A 23429-nucleotide genomic window follows, 5' to 3' on the forward strand; every position below is an offset into this window, starting at 1 on the left:
ATGTGGCCTCATTCATAAAATAAATATTCTCTAGTGTATTTTGCTATTGTAAGTAACTGTTCCTCAGTTCACATTTTTTGTTGAGCAACATGTAATACAGACATTCTCTGAAAAATAGACTGAAATGTTAAAGCTGCCCTGTGGAGCTTTGCTCATTACGAGCCATCAGCCGTGTTTTTTTTCGAGTAGGCTACTGCAACAGTCAGCCTGCGCCGTTCGATGACGTTGAACCCCCCTTCCGTCCCTCCCTCCCCGAACGGTAAGTGCAGGTAACCAGGCAACCAGGTGACTGGCGAAGTAGGAAGAGAAAAAAAAGTTGTGGTCATTCAGCTTTGGCATTTATTTAGGGGTGTGACCTTATACATGTGTAAACGTTTACACGGAATGAAACTGTAAACGTTTAGTAAAAAAAAAAAAAAAAAAAATCCCTAAACGATATCTAGGCCTACACGCAATTTATTTTCATATTTTTTATACATAGGCCTACATTTTGGGGGGGGGGGGGGCTGGGTGAAAAGTAGTCCCGCACACTGTCTTAATTTAGAGAAAACTATGATTTAATAAAAATGATGCTGTGACGCGCTTCCCTCCTCCAAAATGTGTGTAAGTGCGTTTTTTCTTTCCTTTTTTCTTGTCTTTTTTTTTTTTTTGCGAGCGAGTGTGATGGCGCCGCCACGCCGGGTCAAACATTGCTTTTCTGGTTGCCAAAAAATATTCTAAGCAAATATAGCCTCCCTAAACACAAACAAATAACCTTAAACGGATTGAAAGAGGTGTCTCGGGACATTAAAGACGGCCGAGGACTGACGAGACGCCTCTGTATTGCTCCTGCCCGGTCTGTCCACTCCTCTCATACACACTTCAGCACCTGTCCTGGGCTGCACCGTGTCGGCTCGGCTCGGCTCGCTCCTCGTTTTAAATGACTTTACTCCTTTTAAAAGTAGTGTAAACAATTTACTGTTCTGATCACTCATACGCGTGTATAGTTAGGCTATACGTTGCATTATTATTAGTTATAGCTACTTCAAAAGTAAAGGACGGTGGAGCGAGCCAAGCTGTAGCCCAGGACAGGTGCTGAAGTGTGGGAGAGGAGGGAGAGACTCGGCTCCGCGGGGCTCTGGCAACTAGCGGAGGATCAGAGAGGGTGGAGGACCGACATGACAGGGGGTCTTGGTCTCCTGGTACCTGTGCGGTCCAGGACCGCGGAGGTCAGCGAGAGGGGGGGTACGGTGGTCGACTCTGAACGCTCACCGGGCGGATCTCTCCACGGTGCGGTGCGTGTCGGGGGGGAGGGGGGTGGGACGAATCCGCCGTCGGGTCTCCTCCGCTCCGGTGGCTGCAGTGTCAGTGCTTCCACCGGCTGCATATCAGACTAGACAAAAATAAGATAACATGTTCTTCTTCTCTTCTGTTTACCAGCGCTCTAAACTCTACGTCAAATCCGAACGTGTTGCGTTGCATGCGTAATTCCCTGTGCGACAGCGCGGGAAAGTCGCTCCTCAGAGGCAATTGCGCTCCTGGGTAAACCAGGGACTGTTGTGTGGTGGAGATGCGTTCAATGATCATCCTAATAAGTCGTTTGGCAGTGGCTGCAATGTAACGGACATTGTTTTATATGTATAAACTCCACAGGCCAGCTTTAAGTAGAAAAGTAGAGGTTAAAATAATTGTCACTTTCGGTTCTACATAACTTTTAGAGAAAAGTAGCGCTATGTCACCATAAACTGTTATGATAATAATTATAATAGTTTTTATATCCCTATCTAACCTGGAATACAATCATTCAGTCTGTGATTTAATTCTATAAACGTGTCTTTTTCAGGATCAAGCTGACTTGAGCCTGAATTGCATCGATGATACCTTAATTAATGCCAAAAACATTCTTAAGGACATTACACAGAATCGCAAAGAATGTCTTCAGCAACTCAGTGTGAGACAAAACTTTGTTCTGTGGGTTAAAAAATCACTTGAAGGTACAGTAAATGCCAATGTTTGTCACCAGTAGTGAAACAGAAAAAATGTATCGCCTCCTAAAGTAAATTTGTAATTGCAGATATCAATGAGCTCAAAGTGTTTGTTGACCTGGCATCGATCTCTGCTGGAGAAAATGACCTGGATGTGGATCGAGTGGCCTGTTTTCATGATGCTGTCCTTGGTTATTCGTCCATGCTGTATGGACTGAAGCATGACTCTGACTTTGAAGACTTTAAGGCAGCGGCAACAAAACTGTGGAAGGCACTCGAAAATGACAGAAGTATACCAATGAAGTTGGTGAGATTCAAGCCTTTTTCTTTCCATCATACCTTAACTGACATTGATATTACAATTGAACCACATCCCATCAAAATAAAGTTATCACATAAACACATAGATTTTTGTCCCTCTTCCATGGTTTAATAATAATAATAATAATAATAAATTTTATTTAGAAAGCGCCTTTCACGCCACTCAAGGACACTTTACAGCAGTTAAAATCATCAAAAACACAGAATAAATCATCAATAAACAATACCAAAACAGAACACACAGCACGGAATAAACAACATTAAAAAGCACAGAATAAACAACAATAAACACATCAGTAAGAATAAATAATGAAAAGAACAAATAAATAGAACTGTGCAGAATAAAAGGGAAGTGTTAGGGTGGGGGGTGGTGGGGTGGATAGGCAATTTGAAACAGGTGGGTTTTGATTTTTGTTTTGAAAAGAGGGAGAGAGTCAATGTTACGGATGTGAGATGATAAAGAATTCCAGAGTCGGGGAGCAGAGCGACTGAAAGCTCTGCTCCCCATGGTGCTGAGGAGAGCAGGGGGGACAGTGAGGTGGAGAGAGGAGGAAGATCTGAGGGAGCGTGCTGGAGTGGCAATGTGGAGAAGATCAGACAAGTATGGAGGGGCGAGGTTGTGGATAGCTTTGAAAGTATACAGAAGGATTTTGAATTGGATTCGTAATGTGACCGGGAGCCAGTGAAGTTGCTGTAGGATGGGAGTGATATGGTGGGAAGAAGGGGTTTTGGTGATGATACGTGCAGCGGACTTTTGAACCAGTTGAAGCTTATGGAGAGACTTGTGAGGAAGACCGAAGAGGAGACATCCTTCAGATCATACAAACACTGTAAACAGACCTGACACCTGCCCATTATGGTGCTGTTAAACCAGAGAAACTGTGTCTACACTTTCCACTGAGCGTGGAAAACACACAATCACTAACCAACACATCTCACACAGAGTTTCCAACACTCCCAAAAGCGCTCAAAACCGTTTTCAACTAGATTAAGGAAGGCCGAGCAAGTAACCCTGTACAAGCTCATATAACTCAGCACAAACTTCATTTTGTAATTTATGAACAGCCAGAATTTGTGTTTTAATGTCTGGAGTTTTTTTCAGAGGGATACAGCACGCCATTTGGAATGGTTGAGGACTGTTAAAGAAAGCCATGGATCTGTTGAGTTTTCATCGCTGTCTCTGGCTACATCCATCAATGAGAGCGGAATATACATCATCAAAGCCCAAAATCAGAAAAAGGTATAGCCTACTAAGTGAACTACATGAAATTAATAATTTAAAGAATTACAGGACTAAATACAATAAAAACCTGATAGTTCTATTAAAATCCTAAATGCTTGTATAACAACAAAACTGGGCTCAAATCACTTAACAAAGTAAAGAACACTTCAAAAATGTTTGTTAGTGCAGAATATTATGTTCTCATTATGTTATTCCTATCTTTACAATTGTCATTACAATTGTTTCGTCATTGTTAACAAGGAAACTAAGAAACAAACATTAGTACTGTAAGTGCAATGAATACTTATTGCTTGGGTAATTATCCTATGAGACAATCTTGAACAGAGACCTTAGAATTTTTCATTGTATTAATGATTATGAAAATTAACAAAATTAAATTGGCATCATAATGTTTCCCTCTATAGCTTGCATTAGAGACTTCCCTGTTGCTCCAAATTCAAGATGGACCTGAGAAGAACATGACATGCACCTATGAGGACCTGAAAGAGTTACAAAATAAGCTTATGCTCATGTCTGGGAGAGGGGAACAAAATCAAAATGAAGTGGAACAGTTCATTGAGGTGTTGTATTTATTTTCTTTCTTTTTTTGTCAAAAGATATTTGTAGTTTAAATCAGTGTTAATATAAGCTGTATAAAGAGTAAAATGGAATTTTATAATATATGTTTTTGTATTGTTTTCACATTCTCTTTTATTTCACTTTATTTTACTCATATTCAGGTGTTCGACAATGTCCAAAGGCTTGCCAAAGCATTTGTAGACCTTTATGCTGCAGGGAACCCACTCTTCAGGTGTTGGGAAGCCAAGATTTATTGCGAAACCCAGAGAGACCCATGTATTAGTATGCAAATCAACTTTTGCAAGACTGTGCATCACATCCAAGTATGTGGAAGTGTAGTTGACCAACTTACAGCGCTGTCCAACAAGATGGAGTTGTTTCTTGATGACTGGCGAAACTTCATGGACAAACAGAGATCTGATTACTACTACTTAAACTACTTCACAGCAGAACAACTATTCTACCTGTGTAGTGTTGTGACTGAGACAAATCTAAATGCCGAAATAGAGGAAAATGCATTGATGATGCTTTCTTTTATCAAACCAAACTGCACAACATCAGATGTCTGGACCACTTGGGGAAGATTTTGCAACCAGTTCAAATCTGGGAGAAGGATGAATGAATGCATTCACTTTCAAAGCCTATTTTTTCATCAGGATAACAGTAGTATGTCTTCAGCTGGACCAGAAGATAAGACTGTTGGTTTGAAAGAGCTGGAGGAGTTGTGGAATGGCTACATGAAGAATGAGGGAATATTTTTCCATGACCTCTTAGACATAAGGAGTTTAGGGGAACTCTTGATGTTGATGACTGTCACTGACAACCAAAATGAAAATGAGTGGGAAGAACCAGTACTTTCAGAGACAAAAGACCATTCCCTCAGAAGACGGCTCCCAACTGGCCTCTCCTCAAAGCAACCTAATCTCATAGTCTGCCCTAGCGATGAGGTCCTGATCTCAAGTATCTGCTTGTACATGACCAGTGACTATGAGCCACTGCCAAGTTATGATGAGGTTCTCTTGTGTACCTCTGCAACATCACATGAGCAAGTAGAGCTTTTCCTGAGGAGGTGTCTCACACCAGGTGACACTGGTCAGAAGATCTACACAATGCTCTGGGCAGACCAACTTACCTATGACGTGAGCTGTTCAATGGAGAAGTGTTTTCAGAAACTACACTCTCTGTTTAAACATGATTACAGGCTAGCGATCTTCTGCAGCTCTGACAGGGAGCACACTTACATTCCCACTGCATTCAGTCAGTACAAAAGAGACTTTGTGCCACAAGAGCCATTGGAAAGGATCCAAAAATATCTGTCAAGACATCACACCGCTGTGTCAGATCAGAAAAATTACCTGTTCAAAGGTGGCCATTCTGTTGGCATTGTTGCTTCCCAGCGTGCTGGAGTAGGTGAGTAGTAGTTTTTCTTTTTGTTCTTCTATTGTCTTTTAATTTATTATCTGTGCCAGACACAAGGAAAAAACAAAAATATCACTAAAATGGAAGGAATCCTTCCTTCCTTTTTTTGTGATATTTTTGCTTATTTTTGTAAAATGGAAGGAATCCTTCCTTCCTTTTTTGTGATATTTTTGTTTTTTCCTTGTCTCTTGCTCTTCAAAAAGGCACCGAACTTATAAATAATGTTTAATTGAACAGATTGTAGTAATAAAATTAGTTTAAACATAGATGGGCAATTTGCATAATGCTTCCTTTACTTTCTAATACTTTCAAACAAAGATTATAAGACTGCTAATGTTAAAAAATGCCCTTAAATGTCTATAATTTGCATTGGCTGTCAGTTATACATTATTCTCTTTAGAAAACAAGGTGCTCAATTAAACTCTTCTCAATTATTAATGATGCCATGATTTTGTCATCTAAATTATATATTGTACTTAAACTTTTTCAGGAAAGTCATTGTATGTGCAAAGGTTGTATGAAAAGCTAGAAGGGTGTGTTGAACCAGGAACTGCATTTAAGAAGTGCATCCGACTAACTGATCTCGAGGTTGATGACCACAAGGTTCTCATGTCTTTGTATGACACACCAATACAAAATGATATCAAAGTGTTTCACTTTGATGTCACATCCTCGGTAAGCAATATTTATATATGTATATTTTTTAACAGATTGTTTTGAAAATTAAAGTTGCTCAATCAGTAGAATAGTAAAAGTTTACTTTGTTCAATAACCCTTTACTAACTACACAAATTTTGATTAACAGGTGCAAAAAGGCTTGAATGAATTCCTGTTCAAGCTTTTCTTCTTACGGTATATGATGGATTCAGATGGACGAATGTGGCGCTGCAGCCCAAAAGACTTGTACATCATTGAGTTACTGGAACCCATGAATTGTTTGCCCAGATATGTCCAGAGAACTGTAAGTTGAAATTTACTGTTTGCCAATTTTTCATTACCTGAAATCATACTATTACCATTGTTTATTAATGATATCGTTGTTGAATCCTAATCTGGTGAGATTTTTTTTTCTTACATTTTATTTTTAGGGACAAAAGGAAAACTTTGCATTTTCAGACATTTTCCCGAAGGTAATGTGTCGTCCACCAAAGGAAGTTATGACTTTGGAATTGAGGAGGGAGGAGAATGTTGACATGGAGACTGATGACCCCCTCATGGATGATGAATGTTTCAGGAGTGAAGCTTACCAGAGACCATACCAGTATCTCACATGTTTTCACAACAATCAGAATCTTGACAACTTCACTTACCAAGGCATTGAAGGGAGTCATGGAAAGTGTCTTCAAATACTCTTAATCCACTGTGGCATAATAGATCCATCATGGGCGGAGCTACGAAACTTTGTCTGGTTCCTTAATCTTCAATTGCAAGACTGCGAGAACTCAGTCTTCTGCAATCACGAGTTTGTTGGAGACACTCTTCGTGGTTTCAAAAACTTTGTGGTCGAGTTTATGATCTTGATGTCGAAAGACTTTGCCACCCCATCACTATGCATCACTGACCAGAGTCCAGGAAGACAACAAATTGACATTGCTGGTCTTAATGAAAGAGACTTGGCGCCATTCCTCATCAGAAAAAGGTGGGAGTCTGAGCCTCATCCATACATCTTTTTTAATGATGATCACGTGTCCATGACATTCATTGGGTTTCACCTCAAGCCGAATAACCAGAAAGGGGTTGATGCTATAAATCCTTTGACAGAAGAAGTGATAAAGAAAAACATCATGACTCAACAGCTGTACACTGGCCTTAAACTTCAGAGAGTCCCTTTTAATACAGACTTTGATCAGCTTCCACGATCTGACAAGATTGAACATCTCTGTAGTGTGCTTGGTGTCAAGTGGCCAACAGATCCTGATGAAACGTATGAATTGACCACTGATAATATCCTCAAAATGATGGCAATCCATATGAGATTTAAATGTGGTATCCCTGTCATCATAATGGGTGAGACAGGATGTGGTAAGACAAGGCTGATAAAGTTCATGTGTGAGTTGAGAAGATGTGGAGCATCTGCAGAAAACTTGAAACTGGTCAAGGTTCATGGAGGAACTACTTCAGAAATGATTTACGAGAAAGTGAAGGAAGCAGAGGCTCTTGCAAAGGCCAATAAAGAGAAGCATGAATTTGATTCAGTTCTTTTCTTTGATGAAGCAAACACCACAGACGCTATCAGCAGCATCAAGGAGATCATTTGTGACAACTCTGTGCAGGGACAACAACTTGCTTCTCAATCAGGGCTGCAGATTATTGCTGCCTGCAATCCATACAGGAAGCATACAGATAAGATGATTGAGAGGCTCGAGGCATCAGGATTGGGCTACAGGGTCAGGGCTGAGGAAACTGAAGACAGGCTTGGCTCCATCCCTCTTCGTCAGCTTGTGTACCGTGTTCACGTTTTACCCCCGAGCATGATTCCTCTTGTTTGGGACTTTGGACAGCTAAGTGACTCAGCAGAGGAAATGTATATCCAACAAATAGTGCAAAGACAGGCAAAGGCCAACTTGGTTCAGAAGCACTATATACCAACTATAACTGAGGCAATGTCTGCATCACAACAGTTCATGAGGAAGAGAAAAGATGAATGCAGCTTTGTCAGTTTGAGAGACGTTGAGCGTTGCATGCAAGTGTTTGTGTGGTTCTACAAAAATCACCACATGTTTGCTAGGGAACTGAGGGCATTTCATCAAGAGAAAAAGAAAAGTAAGGAAAAAAACATATTTGTACCTGCAAGTGACAAGGTAATCTGGTCACTTTTGATGTCCACTGGAGTGTGCTATCAGTCCTGCTTAGAGGACAAAAAGCTATATCAAAAAACTATCAGCGAGCTGCTTTCTGATCATTACACCCTAAAGGAGATAAGGTGGGAAATGCAACTCATGCAGGACCTCCTGCTCAATGGTGTTCCTATGGGCAAGACAATAGCCCGAAATGAGGCTTTGAAGGAGAATTTCTTCATGATGGTGATCTGTGTTGAGCTAAGAATTCCCTTGTTCATTGTCGGAAAACCAGGAAGCTCCAAGTCACTGTCCAAAACTCTGGTTGCTGATGCAATGCAAGGCCCTGCCTCACACTGTGAACTCTACAAGAAACTGAAGCAGATACACCTGGTGTCTTTCCAGTGTAGTCCCCACTCAACTCCTGAGGGAATAATCAATACATTCAAACAGTGTGCCCGCTTTCAAGAGAGCAAAAATTTGGATGAATACATCTCAGTGGTTGTTCTTGATGAGATTGGATTGGCTGAGGATTCCCCAAAAATGCCGCTAAAAACACTGCATCCATTACTGGAGGAAGGCTGTGTCGATGATAACCCTAAACCTCATCAACGGGTTGGGTTCATTGGAATTTCCAACTGGGCACTGGACCCTGCCAAGATGAATCGTGGAATATTTGTGTCTCGTGGAGATCCAAATGAGCAAGAGCTGATAAAAAGTGCCCAAGGGATATGCTCATCCGAAGAAAAGGTTCTTGACAAGATCAAACACCTCTTTGAGCCCTTTGCTAAAGCGTACATGAAAGCATGCAGGGAAGGCGCAGGCTTTTTTGGCCTGAGGGATTTCTACAGTCTGATAAAAATGGTATTTTCAATTACCAAAATCTCCAATGAACGCCCTACTCCAGATGAAATCACCAGAGCAGTCCTGAGAAACTTCAGTGGAAAAGATGATGTGGATACGATGGCCATATTTAGTGAAAAACTCAGGGATGATTGTGCAAACGTCAACATCACCACCATTGATATGGTTGATGAAAGCATCTCAGCTTGCCAAAAAGAGGGAAATCGTTACCTCCTAATCCTCACAAAAAACTATGCTGCTCTTGAGATTCTGCAACAGATATTTCACCGCCACCATATTCATCCAGAGATCATCTTTGGGTCTAGTTTTCCAAAGGATCAGGAGTACACACAGATTTGTAGGAACATCAATCGTGTCAAGGTTTGCATGGAGACTGGACAGACAGTTGTGCTTCTGAACCTTCAGAATCTGTACGAAAGTCTGTATGATGCACTCAACCAATACTATGTGACACTAGGAGGCCAGAAGTATGTTGATCTTGGCCTAGGAACACATCGAGTCAAATGCAGAGTTCACGAAAAATTCAGGCTCATTGTCATTGAAGAAAAAGAGGTGGTCTACAAACAGTTTCCAATCCCACTGATTAACAGGCTGGAGAAGCACTACCTTGACATCAACACTGTTCTCAGGGATGATCAGAAGTACACTGCCACACAACTGCAGCAATGGGTTGATGATTTTGTCTCCTCAAGTGGTCGACACTCTACCAAAAAGCAATATGATCGAAAGGATGTCTTCATCGGGTACCACTCAGACACATGCTCATCTGTGGTCTTGCAAGTAACTGAAAATCACAGAGTTGAAACAGATGCTCAGACCACACTGGACGAAGCCAAAATCATACTGCTGAACTGTGCTACTCCAGACTCAGTCATCCGGTTGGACAAATCCAAACTGCCGAATGAGGAAAGAGAACAATTAACATCAGATTATGTTAAAGAAGAGCTGCACAGGTCATTGGGTGACTACATATTGTATCGCACACAGCAGATGGAACTGCCCAGCTTTACTGAGGTAATTTTTTTTACTCTCAACCCTAAAAACACAGCTAGTAGAACATATCTTGCAATTTTGGCTCCAGCAATACTATTTTTGTTCTCAGTTTGCATTGTGCCAGATATGACTGGCACAATGCATCAACAATCATTTGGCACACAGTATGTCATTCCAGGCAAAAATGGAAAATAACAATTTATCTAGAAGAAGAAGAAATCCAAAAGTGTAACTGTTGCCAAGGCCACTCATGCTCAGATTTGATATTCTTTGTGTATTAACATTATTATTGATCTTGATACACATTTTTTATTTCAAAGCTATAATTTTACTGTCACTAGTTGACCACAGAGGGGGCAGTCTTAATGCCTAAGACGTGGTTGTTGTTGTTGTTTTGGTTGTGGGACAGCCTAAATGTTTTTAATTAACATGGTCTTATATTACTGGTACAGGCACGGGGACAGCTCTACCTGTATTTAAGCTTGTGTTAAGGTAGCTTTAGGTTGTCCATTTCCCCCATCATTTTTAATATTGGAAATAACAAATTTTTCTATCAGTAATTACAAATAAGAAATTTACTGCGTAATACAGTAGTTAGTTAATTATTAATTTGTTCTTTTACTTACTGCTTAATTCGTTATTTTTCTTTTGTGAAGGTCACAACATTTTCCAGGCTGCTGACTGCCGGAGACACTCAAGAACTACAGAATGTGACAAAGCTTGAAAACATGAAGTTGCTATCACTGCACCAGTTTGACACAGAGTCCTCCTTTCTTAAGGAAATCAGGTCTGTTATACAGTATATAAGCATAAAAAGCAAGTCATTTACTGAATTCAATCTAAACAGTGACCTTCACCCACACGTGTGCTTTTAATTTCTTGGGTTTTTCATTAGGACTTTTAGGACTTTTTTTACTTTTCTGTAACTTGCACTGTGTTCTTGTTGTGTCTTTGTCCTGGAATTAGGGAATTTCTTGGCTCAACACATGAAGACAAAGTACTCATTATCCAAACAGAGTATGAAGAAGATTCGCACAGAAAGAATATTCTCTCCTCAGCCAAGTGTGTTGACAATGTTCACATTATGACTTTAATAACATCTTCCTCTACCATCATGTAAAAAGTTCACATTTCTCTCACCTTTAACTTTTTTTCATGTTTAATGTCTGGATTTCTTAGATATTCATGCATCAATGAAATAAGAAAGCTGACCACTCTGGACAACACGAAGATATTTGTGTACTTTGTCACCAAGCTTCCTCGCATTGAGGGTGGGACCTCCTTTGTTGGGTTTCAAGGCGGTTAGTTCTGCTGTTACACACACACACACACACACACCAGTCCCCATATGCAATATGGTGATAATAATTTCGAAAACTCTGTTCATACACAAAATTTTGTTCAAAGTGTTTCACATTAAGAAAAACAACAAAAAGAAGAGCAAGAGATTCAGTCAACACCTACATGTTGTGTCTTCATTCGTGTGGCTTTTTTTTCCAGGCCCATGGACGTCTGTTCACATTGATGATCTCAGAAGATCAAAGGAGTTTGTGTCAGATGTTCAATCCTTGAAAAATCTACGCTTAAGTGACATTTTTAAAGATCCTCTTGAAGGTAATGTATCTAAAACTGTTTTTTAAAGAATGTAATCTATATAAAGTAATTCAATAAATGATCTCATAATTCTGTCCTTTCAAGCTATGGAGAAAGAAGAGCACACTGACGTGACACAAAATGATGACTCCACTGTAAGTTGAATTTACTATTCATATTATTAAACCTGGATGAACTAGAGGTTCCTATAACCAAAGTAGAATTTCCCAAACTGTTGTATGTTTCAGCAAAATTAACTTCAGACATTTTAAACACAAGGGCCTATGACTGAAATAGATAAAAGTGTAATTATGATACTGTGGCAAATAATTAGACAGCAGTTCAGATTTGAGAATTGGTATCTCTGTTTTTTTTTTCTTTAGTCTTTAAGACTCAACTGGACATTCATTGACTTACTCTGTTAGACAGACGGTCTGACTCTTGTGTGAAAGATGTGGCCTGTCAGTTACTCATGGCCTCTGAGGGATATTCAACTCGCTGATATTTTTCGTCATCAGATGTTGCTGTTGTTTTTTTTTGTCTTTATGTTTTATCTTTTTTCAGGATTTGGGAGATTTGTTTGATACTAAAGATCTGGTGAAGAGCTGTGTGCAGAGTGCAGTGAGCATGCTCAGAGACGCAGAAGACAGTGGAGAACTCACCACGAAGAGAATTGAAAACCTGCTCACACTTCTGGATGGAAGTCAGACACAAGGTTAGACAATCCATCTACTCTGTGTACAGTGAAAGTGCAGCTCTCTGGGAAAAACATTATTGTAAATTAGTTTTGTTTTAAAGGTTTGTTTGCAAACATTGTGAAGAAGCGTCTTCACATGTTGTTAGAGGAGTATGAGGCCAGCATACACAAACCAAGAAACTGGGTATTAAGAGAAGCATCCAATGTCACGGCTCTTCAAGAAGGAGGAACATTCCTGTAAGTCTCCTCTTTATACCACACACCTTACCAGTCTACATGGCAGTGTCATCACTATATTTGCATTCAAGATTTATCTGTTGTTTACTCATTACTTATTCATGTGTCAAGTAGGGCTGACCCGATTATCATATTTTGATAATCAAAGCTTCGTGGACATAAAATCGATTTTAATCTAAGCTTCGACGGCCGAGGGGTGCGCGATCGTGGTGGTGGGGGGTGGGAAATGGCAAACAAACACTGCATATCTCCAAAATCAGGCAGGTTTCCAGGATGCCAAGTAGCCGACTCGTTATAATGTAACAATTGCCGATGACAACCTGAGTCAAAAAGGAAAAAAGAAAGAAAGAAAAAACAATTGATCACGGACTTCATGATCGAATTACCATGGCAACGAACGAAGCTTCGAAGCTTCGATTTTTTTGGGTCAGCCCTAGTGTCAAGTTTACTTTAGTATGAAATGAAAATGTACAACTGTGATTTCAGGCTGAGCAATCTGAGATGACTTTACCACTCTCAGCTGTCATTTGTAATACATCTGCAACTAGTTAATTTTGAGAAAGTCCTGTGAATATTTTGCAGACACACATTGTGGAGGAAAATCCAAGCAGTTGTTACTCCACTTCTGGCCAACTTGGTCTCAGTCATCGACAGAGATTGCAATTTGGACCTTCTGCTGTCTGGTGGGGAAGACATCAGGAACCTCTGGCTTGAGATATTTGGGAGCAAAGAGATGCTGCATGTACCATATGTGGGGGATGAAAGACAGTGAGTAGCTTTTGGTTTGTAAGACCATAGGTCAGCTCAAATTGCCATTTGCTTGTTCTGGTTGGTTTTTGAATCAAGACAAATGCAAGTAAAAAATACTAGTAATATTTGCATTATGTCTCTCTTATATCTACAGGGTATTAATGGTACAAAGCCATATCTTGGGTGGCACCACCCTGCGTTGCCTCATGCCTTTCAGCTGGTGGATCAAAGACTTCCTGGATGGGCTCATGATGCACACATCCAGACATGAAAGTAACCAACACATTGTATAAGTAACATACATTAAATGTTCTGTTCAAGAATAACGATGTTCAAGTATTAGCTTTGTAATGGAAATCCCTCTTATTAGTCTGACTCTAACTTTTCTTTGCAGCTCATTCACCTGCTCGTTTCCAAGACTTGTTCTTGACTACTCCACTTGGCAGTTACATGGCTAAACATGTGAACGAAAAAATGGGAAAAGAATTTTTTGAGTGCTACCTGCAGGATTTTGTTTCCATGTCTATGAAAGTGGCATCAGAAGAAGAATTACAGGTGAGGGAAATACAAGTGCTTTGTTACTACATCCATTTTCTCACAGTTGTGTTTTGATGCTAGACGTAAGCAGAATGCTAAACTCCTATAACATGCTACTCGAGAGTAGCTATGCTTTAATCTAAATAATGTACTGTTATTCTACCTGGACATTCACTCCTCAGATCCTATGTCAAGCCCTGGCCAGCTGTGTGGATGAAATACAGAGACGAAAAAGACATGAAGATGACCTTTCTCTGCCTCATGTTCACATTGCTTATCATTTCTACCAAAGTCGTCTTCAGAACCTCTCGAGGATGATTTCTCTTCAGCCTGAGATTGTTAAAGCTTTGCGAAGAAACCACCACAATAGACAATGTCCAGAGATGGTAAATGCATTTCTAAATTCCAGCAATATTTTCTGAGGAGACTTCAAAGACTGCAAAAAGAAAACACATTTATGCCCAGCATGACCTGTTTTCATGTTATAAAGTCTGTTTGATTTGTCACTTTGTTATTGAAACACTCATTCTTCCATTATACTTCCATTATATGCAGACCTCTTGTTTAAGCCAGAGTACACAACATTAAAATATATATAGAACATAATTGTGGAAAATAGATGATTTTTAGATAGAGAATGCTTTTGCAGCATGAATTATTAAACATTGAATCACTTCCAAATTGTTTTGTTACCCTGTAGGTTTTGGATGTCCATGCAGCCATGGCTTGTGTTGAATTCCTGGAGTCTCCTGATTTAGACACAGACGCTCTTTGCCAGCGCTGGCTGAAGCAAGTTAAGAGGCTGCAGGCTTCATTGGAGCTGATTTGCTCCCAACTTAACACAAAACAGTCTGGAGAGCGATGCAAAGAAAGACTCCATGTCAGGTAATCAATGCACACAATTGTACGTAAAACAGTTATATTTTCAATAAAATGCTATAAGTTTTTCTCAGAAAAAATATTTATTTAAGATTATTTTAGATGCCATATCGATGCCCATAAAGGTGAACATTGTGGAGTTGGATGTTCTTTCTCTGTCTGCACAGAGTAAATGGTTGTGTGTCCATGTGTCTGATATACAGTATATTCACTATTTCACTACTGTTGCTAACTATATTCTGCAAATATTTCTATAAGAAACTTAACTGTGATTATGATCTGAAATATTTTATAGTAACTGCTGGAAGCGCATCTACATCCTCTCTCTGTTTGTGGAACACATGCTGCTGGGTTTCCAACCTGAAGACAATCGGCTCAGAAAACTGGTCCTGAACCATATTCAAACCTTGAGCAGGGTGAGTAGATTTTTAATGGCCAGTATACTCTACAAAAACATGCATAAGAGTTGTGGTCTTTATTCAGTGTGATGTCCTTTTTTTCCAACCTTTATCTACCTTGAGGAGAATTTTTTGTGACATGATGGTCCTCGGGCTGTTGGCATATTTCACATTAAGTCCAGCCAGCTGATGAAATTAACAAATCATGCATCCGTATTGTTTAATTTATGTTTGATGTTTTCCTTTTTACCTATTAAGGTTTTGGAGGGAAACTCAGATGTGAAAACACTGAAAGCTTTTCAAGCTGTGATTGAAGTACTGAAGTCCTGTAAGCAAAGGGCAAGTGACCAGATTTTCAGGTAAGAGTTTGTCCATTTGACCACAATGTTCTTTATTTGTCCCTTAGTAAATTTGATAGATGTTGGTCCTGTTTTCATAAAGGTTTGGACCTCAGTGTGTGGTGTGCGTCAAAGAGCCTGAGGAACCCGTGGGGCTGCCGTGTGATCACATCTGCTGCTTGACATGCATCAGGGCCAGCCTGGATGCAGGACGCACTTCTTGTCCCAATTGCAGGGAGCAGTTACCAGATGACTTTCAGCCTCATGTTTCTGAAGATATCAGGTGAGATTTCTTTCACTATTTTATACCTGTAAAAATCCAAAGGTGAAACCATGAGGTACATGAACTCGATTGTCACAGCACCACTGTTTTTAAGAGCACAGGAGGAGCTGTTTTTTCACTGTAAATGATCAGTGGTTTAGTTTATTGAGCATGAATTTTATTCTAATACTTTATCACACACTTATTTTGAACAACACACAATCTGATCTTTTTAGATTACCAAGCAAGTGGCTTGCAAGTGGGTGTGAGCATGTCAGTGATTCAGGGGATGTTACTATAAAACATAGTATCACCCAGAGGATGTACAGTGACATACAAAGTGAAGCAAGAAAGTCACAGAGTCTCTAATGATAATAAACAAAGATAAAACGTCATAACCTTTGATTTTTACATTGCATTTGTTTTCATTTTGCAGGGCTTCTTTCAAGAAAAATGCAGATTTCAGACGAAGTTGCAATGGTTTCTTCATAGACATGCTCTCCACTGTGTGCTTCAAAGACAACATGCCACCAGCCCCGGGTGTCATCGCCCATCTGCTGTCTTACATGAGGGTTGAGACAGGTACTTGCCTGGAAGGATAACCATGGTTTTCGCTTTCTTTTCTTCACCTTATTCTCTAATGAACTTGGAGTTTTTGAGCTTTGACCTTTTTTAAGTAAATATATAACTGGTACATGTTTAAGTATGTAAATTGATTCTCAGTAGGGATGTTATGGTTGATCTCGGTATATTGTGATGGATTGGTATTGGCTGAATTGTACTACAGTCAAAATCTGATCTTTTCTTCAGAAAACTACTGTGTGTTTTCTCCACCACAGCCTGTTAGTGTTGCATTGCTCCAAAATACAGACAATTGCACATCTCAGATGGTAATAAATCACTCCTCTCATAGTTACTAACATTTTCTCTAAATCATTTTTCCAACTAGATGATGAACAGATTCACACCAAAGATCTGTCACCTTTTGACGAGTCTCCAGATAACAATCCTGTTGTACGATCTGTGATCCTCAAGTTGCTGCTGAAGTTCAGGTGGGTAGATTTGTCATCTGTTGAATTCAACATGCTCTCACTAGAGAAAATTGACATTGTGACGTAGCATTGCTGGTTTATTGTACAGCAGGAATTTGTAGTGCAAGATTTTTAATCTAATCTGCTTCACCATATGAAGGTCTTCTGCATTGGACCAAGTTTATGATGAACTTTCATCAACTGTGTTTCAGCTTTGATGAAGTCGAGGAATATTTGCAGCAGCATTTGTCATCTGTTGAAGAAAGCATATTTGTGGATGAGGATGATGAAGCAGAACTTTATGCCCTGTACATCAACTGCTTGGAGGTAAAACATTTATTAAACAAATATGAAATTAAACAGTATTATTGTGTTATGTTCAACAGTGTAGGAATTGACCAATATAAGATGGATTTTCACAACACACTTTTTTGTGCTGGATTGTGGAGTTTTTTGGGCAATGTCAGGGTGCTTGTAATTCTACAATAATTACTTTAGTTTAACTCATTATTTAGACAGTTTATAGTCAAATTCCCTGCAGTACTTGGGACAGTTTCAGTTTCAGCTCATGGCTGATACAGGTCAGTTAAAGTGAAAGTTAACTAATGGTTTTTGCAGGACTCCATGTGGGAGAAAATGCCTCAGGAAGACAACAGGTCTGAAGAGTTGAAGCCATTTTTCAGGGATGAGACACAATTCCTTCAGTTCTTCTTGGATGAAGTCAAATCTGTGCCAACACCAGTGTCTATGGAGTATCTACAGCACATCGCCCGATTGCGTCTGTCCCTCACGATGGCCACCAGTATCATCACTGACTGTCTGTCTGGTAAGATATTCTGTAAATTCATTACTGCTGACAGTTTTTATTGGTTAGCAATGAAAATAACTACACATTTGTTGGTTAATAAACTTGCAGACAACAATGTCCCAGATGGAGTAGAAGATTTCCTGAAGGTGGTAATCAAACTCTGTGAGGACAGTGAGAATGATTGGTACCGCGTTTATCTGATCCGCAAGCTCAGCGAACGCAATGGTGTTGAACGTGTCCAGACACTGGTGACACAACCGGAGTTCAGGTGGCTTTTCCCCCCAGAGATCCATGAGCAGGTACATCACCATTCATGAGAAAATCTGCCATGTAAAATGTTTAAATCATGCAACAAGTAAACGGCACCATTGTTAAATCTTTAATCCAATGGTACTTGATCCAGCTGGTTCATTTAATACTGTGCATTGACTACAATATGGAAATAAACCATGGCTTGAGATGTAGACAACTTATTCTTCTCTCTGTCTACATTCCTGGTGAGAGCAGAATGAAGATGGAGGCCAGATGGACCAGTATCTTGTATACGGTGAAGAATACAAAGCAGTGAGGGATGCAGTTGCAAAAGCAGTTGTGGATGGTGATGTCGACCCAATAGAAGAAGTCTGTGAGGTATTTAAATTTAATTTACCAAACTCTATGTTGCTACAGTAATATTCCTTCATCCTGTAAGTATTTTGACACACATTGTAAGAGTATGCAAACTTTGTTATTTCCCATAACACATAATATCTGGCAGGCCTAGGGTTTTGTATCTTTTAGCCCTTTAAACACAAATGAAGTAATTGCTGAAAAAACAGTTTTCTGTAAATCTAGATCTAAAAGCCTTAAACTACTTAGGGGGATAAAATTGGACACATAGGAACTTTAAAGGGACAGCCTTTGTCAGAACCTGAGATCTGTCATAATCATGTGATCATGTGGCCTGCATAGCATGATGTAGTTACTTGCCTCTTAATTTTTGGCTATATTTAATTCATTTAGAATTGCAACACATCACCAAGGAATCGAACAGTGTTCATCATCCTCTCGCTTTTCCGAGAAGTTACAACTCTGTACAGGTCTGCCAACACAGGTCTTCATCCAACCCCTGAGGTATGAATGATGATAAATATGACCGTGACTGTAAAATGTTGCAAAATTAAACTTCTCCTATCTGTTAAGCCATCAGTCAGTGTTTGTGTGTGAACATTGTCTTATATCTTCTCTGTAGAGATGCCAAAAATTTGAAGACCTCATTCAGGGGTCAAGATTTCTGCATCAAAGAGAAGTAAGGCATTTTGCCTCAGCGTTGGTTCACAACAGGTTGGGAGACCTGACCATTCACCCTGGAAATACTATTGTGGAGAATGCTGTCATCGAGCTGACGATCCATCTGGCAGCTGTGCTGCTCACTGGAAGCCACCACCTGCTGATGCCACTAAAGCAACTTGGTCTGTTTCCTGAGAATATGCAGGTAACCATGTCTCGTATCTGCCTCTTTAGACTGTCAGACCTCTTCGGCTTCAGCTGCTGTATGCAACAAATGATTTGATGCTTCCAGGTGTACAAAACCAAAGTTCCTTATATAATATATATGTATACAGTGATTTGAATATTCAGTTTTAAATAATGAATACAAAATACAATATCTTTCACTAATTTGTATACCCCTCGTACATACATTATATAGATATTTGAAGCAATAAAGCACAATGCAAATTAATTTCTAAGCCCTCTGGTTTTTAATACCAAAATCCAACAGTTTGAAGGAAAAGCTCTGCAATAATAACAAACTAGAAAATTTCCTCTCGGGAAATTTTGAATGGGCCGCGGGGCTACTGCCGATTTTGCCATCTCTGTCAACATGGGAATCAAACCCACGATCTTAAGCGCAAGACAGAGCTGATCAGACAGACACATGATCATCTTTCTATAAGCACTGATATGGAGGAGCTGTAACCACATTAGGTTACCTGTGTGTGTGTGTGTGTGTGTGTGTGTGTGTGTGTGTGTGTGTGTGTGCGTGTGTGTGTGTGTGTGTGTGTGTGTGTGTGTGTGTGTGTGTGTGTGTGTGTGTGTGTGTGTGTGTGTGTGTGTGTGTGTGTGTGTGTGTGTGTGTGTGTGTGTGTGTGTGTGTGTGTGTGTGTGTGTGTGTGTGTGTGTGTGTGTGTGTGACACCAACAAGGTTTAACTTTAAAACCAGATGAAATCATGGTTTAAGTTTAAATTCTGTTGCACGTTAACTGTGTTTTAATCACATGAAGGTGTGTGTGTGTTTGTGTGTGTGTGTGTGTGTGTGTAACTGTAATCACATGAAGCTGGCTCTAGAGTCTGTGTGTGTGTGTGTGACTGACTTGACACATAGTTAGTTAGTAGCTGCATCCTGTGTCAGTCTGATTTAGCTGTGTCTGTGTTTATAAACATTTAAACGAGCGCCAGGTGGATTGTTTATGAAGTTAACGAGCTCTGGCCTGAGGATCAAAGAGGTTACCACGGCGATAGGGGCCCCCGCAGGCTGAGACAGACAGAAACGTGGAGAAAAACAGCCATTTTCTGCCTCTAAACCGGTCTCACAATTAGGCCTAGCATGAGAAAACGGTAACTCCTATCAGAACAAAACACAGATCAACGTTGCTCTAAGGACTTACTGAAAATTTCGGTACGATTTGGTGTTTCTACAGTAAATATTTTGGCGACGCTGGCAGTTTTAAAACATCAGGCCGTTCTGCTCCTCTCAGAAAATATTTGTATTGGACTCAATGAGGAGCAGGGACAGACGTGGCCGCACTCAGAGGCTGATTCTGTCAATTCTGTAAGTCTCTCTGATATTTTGAGCACATGACATGAGAGATAACAAGTTTGTCTTACAAATTCTGAAAAAATTATGTCTGTAGAGTGTAAATTGTGGCCGTGGTCACAGTTTATCCAGAAAAAATACAGAATGTTTCTTCACTCTCTCCCACTCTAACCGATGATGTCACGCACTCTGACACGAACATTCTGTCCAATACACACCCATTATAATCTCATAATTTCTCCAAAAATGATCATGGTCATTGATCAGGGATTGATCAAAAACTATATGACCTATCAAAACGTGGAGTAATACGACAATACACAAGACTTGTGTCTACTGTTTAAAGTTTAAATGGAGTCTCTAGGTGAAAGTATGCCTGAGCAGTAGACATTTGTTAAACTCCAATGATTGGTCTTTTTTTCCCGCCCGTCCCATTGATTTACATGCAAAAATTTTGCGCAGTAAATCGCGACTTACGTCGCGAAATATTCGTACACTGTTGAGAAAAGTAATAGCACAGCGATCCCGATCAAGCCGCACGTTTTGATATATAATATGTCCTGCAACTCTTCGAGTTGCAGGACTAGTAGCGGACCGAAAGTCGGCCGGAAGTGGAAAAATAATAATAACTAGAAAAAGATAGCATTTCCTGCAGAAAATGCGTGTGAATGCTGAAAGCAGCTGAACGCTATTGCTGAAGCAATGCTGAATTAGCTGAAGAAATTGTTGAATCAATGCTAAATTAGTTGACGAAACTGCTAAAGCAATGTTGAAAAGACTAATGCTAGAGTAGAGTAGAGTAGAGTAGAGTAGAGTAGAGTAGAGTAGAGTAGAGTAGAGTAGAGTAGAGAGTAGATGAATACTTTATTCATCCCTAGGAGGGAAAAAGCTGAAACATGTAACTTGTAGTGTGAGATGAATGCCTTTTTAAAGGTAAAAAGCAGTAGAAATGCTAAAGGGAGAAGAAAACATTGAAATTCTGCATGTTTAAATGTAATGGTTAAATAGTTGAAATCTGCAGCTAACCTGACAGGAAGGACAACTGATGAACCAGCACTAACATAGCCGAAGCAATGGCTGAGAATATATTTAAAAGTAGAAGATGTGAGACTTTGTATGAAATGGCTGGAAATTACTTGAATTGTCAAAGAAGAGTTTGAAAAATTCCTGAATTAGGAAAAAAGTTAATGCCTACTGAAATACATTGTAAACTGACAGCAGAAGAACATTGTTGAAGAATATAGATGGAGCATTAGCTGAGGAGTAGAACATGTAAACAGCGGGTTTAATGGTGTGAAATGGTTGAGAAGAGCCTCAGTAGTTTAGGATACGTGTAAAACAATGTGTTCAACATGACCAAAATGGGGAAATGTGTATTTTCAGTTTAAATAGCTAAAGAACAAAATTAACAGCAATGAGTCCATTAACTACAACAGGAAGATAGAGAGGTACATACAAAACAGTCAGACAACTGTAGGAAAAGTGTGTGTGTGTGTGTGTGTGTGTGTGTGTGTGTGTGTGTGTGTGTGTGTGTGCGCGTGTGTGTGTGTGTGTGTGTGTGAGAGTGAGGAAGATATACAAAAGTGTGTGTGTGTGTGTGTGTGTGTGTGTGTGTGTGTGTGTGTGTGTGTGTGTGTGAGAGTGAGGAAGATATACAAAAGTGTGTGTGTGTGTGTGTGTGTGTGTGAGTGAGGAAGATATACAAAAAGTTCTGACCTGACAACTGTATGAAATGTGTGTGTGTTGGACGTGTGTGTCTGTTTGTGTATGGTTAGTGTGTGTCCATTTATGTGTGTGTTTGTTGTGTGTGCATGTGTGTCTGTTTGTGTGTAATTGTGTAAATTGTGTATGTGTTTGGTAAGTGGTTGTATGTTTGTTGGGTGTGTGTGTGTGTGTGTGTGTGTGTGTGTGTGTGTGTGTGTGTGTGTGGTAGTTAGTGTGTGTCCATTTGTGTGTGTGTGTGTGTTTGTGTGTGTGTTGGGTGTGTGTATGGTGAGAGTGTGTCCATTTGTGTGTGTGTGTGTGTGTGTGTCCATTTGTGTGTGTGTGTGTGTGTTGGATGTGTGTGTATGGTGTGTGTGTGTGTGTGTGTGTGTGTGTGTGTGTGTGTTGGATGTCTGTGTATGGTGTGTGTGTGTGTGTGTGTGTGTGTGTGTGTGTAGTAGTTAGTGTGTGTCCATTTGTGTGTGTGTGTTGGATGTGTATGCATGGTGAGTGTGTGTCCATTTTTGTGTGTGTGTGTGTGTGTGTATGATCGACAGTCAAACAGAGAGAATGTGTGTGCGTTGCCATGGTGACGTTGCCATGGTGAGGTTACCATGGTGAGGTTGCCATGTTGAGGTTACCATGTAACTGGTGGCTGGTGGCTTTAAGGCATGGTGGCAGCTTTAACCATAGGCTTTAACTGCTCTGTGACACCCTCAAACAGATCTAATGTATGACAAATCTGTACTTAGTACGAGCAAAAGGTTTACATTTTCCGAACCATAAGACCTTGCTGAACGCGTCCATGTCACTTTGGTGTTTCTAGAGTAAAAATTGTTGATTGTGTCGCAGGTTGGAAACTTTGGGACGTTTAGAAAATCAGCACCTACTTTTGAATGGGAGTCAATGAGAGGAAGGGAGGGACCAGGCTGCACTCGGAGGCTCCCAGTTTAAATTGTGTTCGTCTCTCTGGTTTTTTGAGCACATGAAGAGATCCAGGATGAGCTTGTCTACAAGCATGCCCGAAATTATGTGTGTAGAGTGTAATCTGTGGCCGTACTGACAGGATAGAGAGAAAAATGTGAGAGGATTTTTAGACCCTCTGTCACTCTACCAACTGCCAACGTCCGAACATTCCGTCCCATTGACTTTCATGTTAAATCTGAATTTTGTCAGAAATTTTAATGATTTTAAAACTATACATATATCTGAAACTGTTGAAGATATCAATAAGCTGAGATATAGCTGAATAGTTGAAA

General features: G+C 40.0%; 1 protein-coding gene across 1 annotated transcript in view; it reads left to right on the forward strand.

The window, feature by feature from the left end:
- Positions 1–23429, forward strand: part of LOC146988932 (E3 ubiquitin-protein ligase rnf213-alpha-like) — a 66925-nt gene that overhangs the window by 9737 nt on the left and 33759 nt on the right. Inside the window, exons 16-46 of the mRNA XM_085774736.1 lie at positions 1823–1973; positions 2054–2271; positions 3388–3525; positions 3933–4088; positions 4248–5496; positions 5996–6180; positions 6311–6466; positions 6594–10160; positions 10796–10926; positions 11106–11201; positions 11319–11440; positions 11640–11753; positions 11838–11887; positions 12297–12447; positions 12531–12666; positions 13249–13434; positions 13571–13689; positions 13811–13971; positions 14136–14339; positions 14654–14838; positions 15128–15248; positions 15489–15589; positions 15672–15851; positions 16267–16412; positions 16780–16882; positions 17074–17188; positions 17480–17687; positions 17778–17968; positions 18177–18299; positions 18672–18782; positions 18901–19143. Of these exons, the coding sequence (XP_085630862.1) occupies positions 1823–1973; positions 2054–2271; positions 3388–3525; positions 3933–4088; positions 4248–5496; positions 5996–6180; positions 6311–6466; positions 6594–10160; positions 10796–10926; positions 11106–11201; positions 11319–11440; positions 11640–11753; positions 11838–11887; positions 12297–12447; positions 12531–12666; positions 13249–13434; positions 13571–13689; positions 13811–13971; positions 14136–14339; positions 14654–14838; positions 15128–15248; positions 15489–15589; positions 15672–15851; positions 16267–16412; positions 16780–16882; positions 17074–17188; positions 17480–17687; positions 17778–17968; positions 18177–18299; positions 18672–18782; positions 18901–19143 (9117 nt within the window). The remainder of the gene's footprint in view (positions 1–1822; positions 1974–2053; positions 2272–3387; positions 3526–3932; positions 4089–4247; positions 5497–5995; positions 6181–6310; positions 6467–6593; positions 10161–10795; positions 10927–11105; positions 11202–11318; positions 11441–11639; positions 11754–11837; positions 11888–12296; positions 12448–12530; positions 12667–13248; positions 13435–13570; positions 13690–13810; positions 13972–14135; positions 14340–14653; positions 14839–15127; positions 15249–15488; positions 15590–15671; positions 15852–16266; positions 16413–16779; positions 16883–17073; positions 17189–17479; positions 17688–17777; positions 17969–18176; positions 18300–18671; positions 18783–18900; positions 19144–23429) is intronic.

This window comes from Trachurus japonicus, chromosome 4, assembly GCF_045865225.1.
Source record: "Trachurus japonicus isolate A0001 chromosome 4, Traja_1.0".
Taxonomy (NCBI): domain Eukaryota; kingdom Metazoa; phylum Chordata; class Actinopteri; order Carangiformes; family Carangidae; genus Trachurus; species Trachurus japonicus.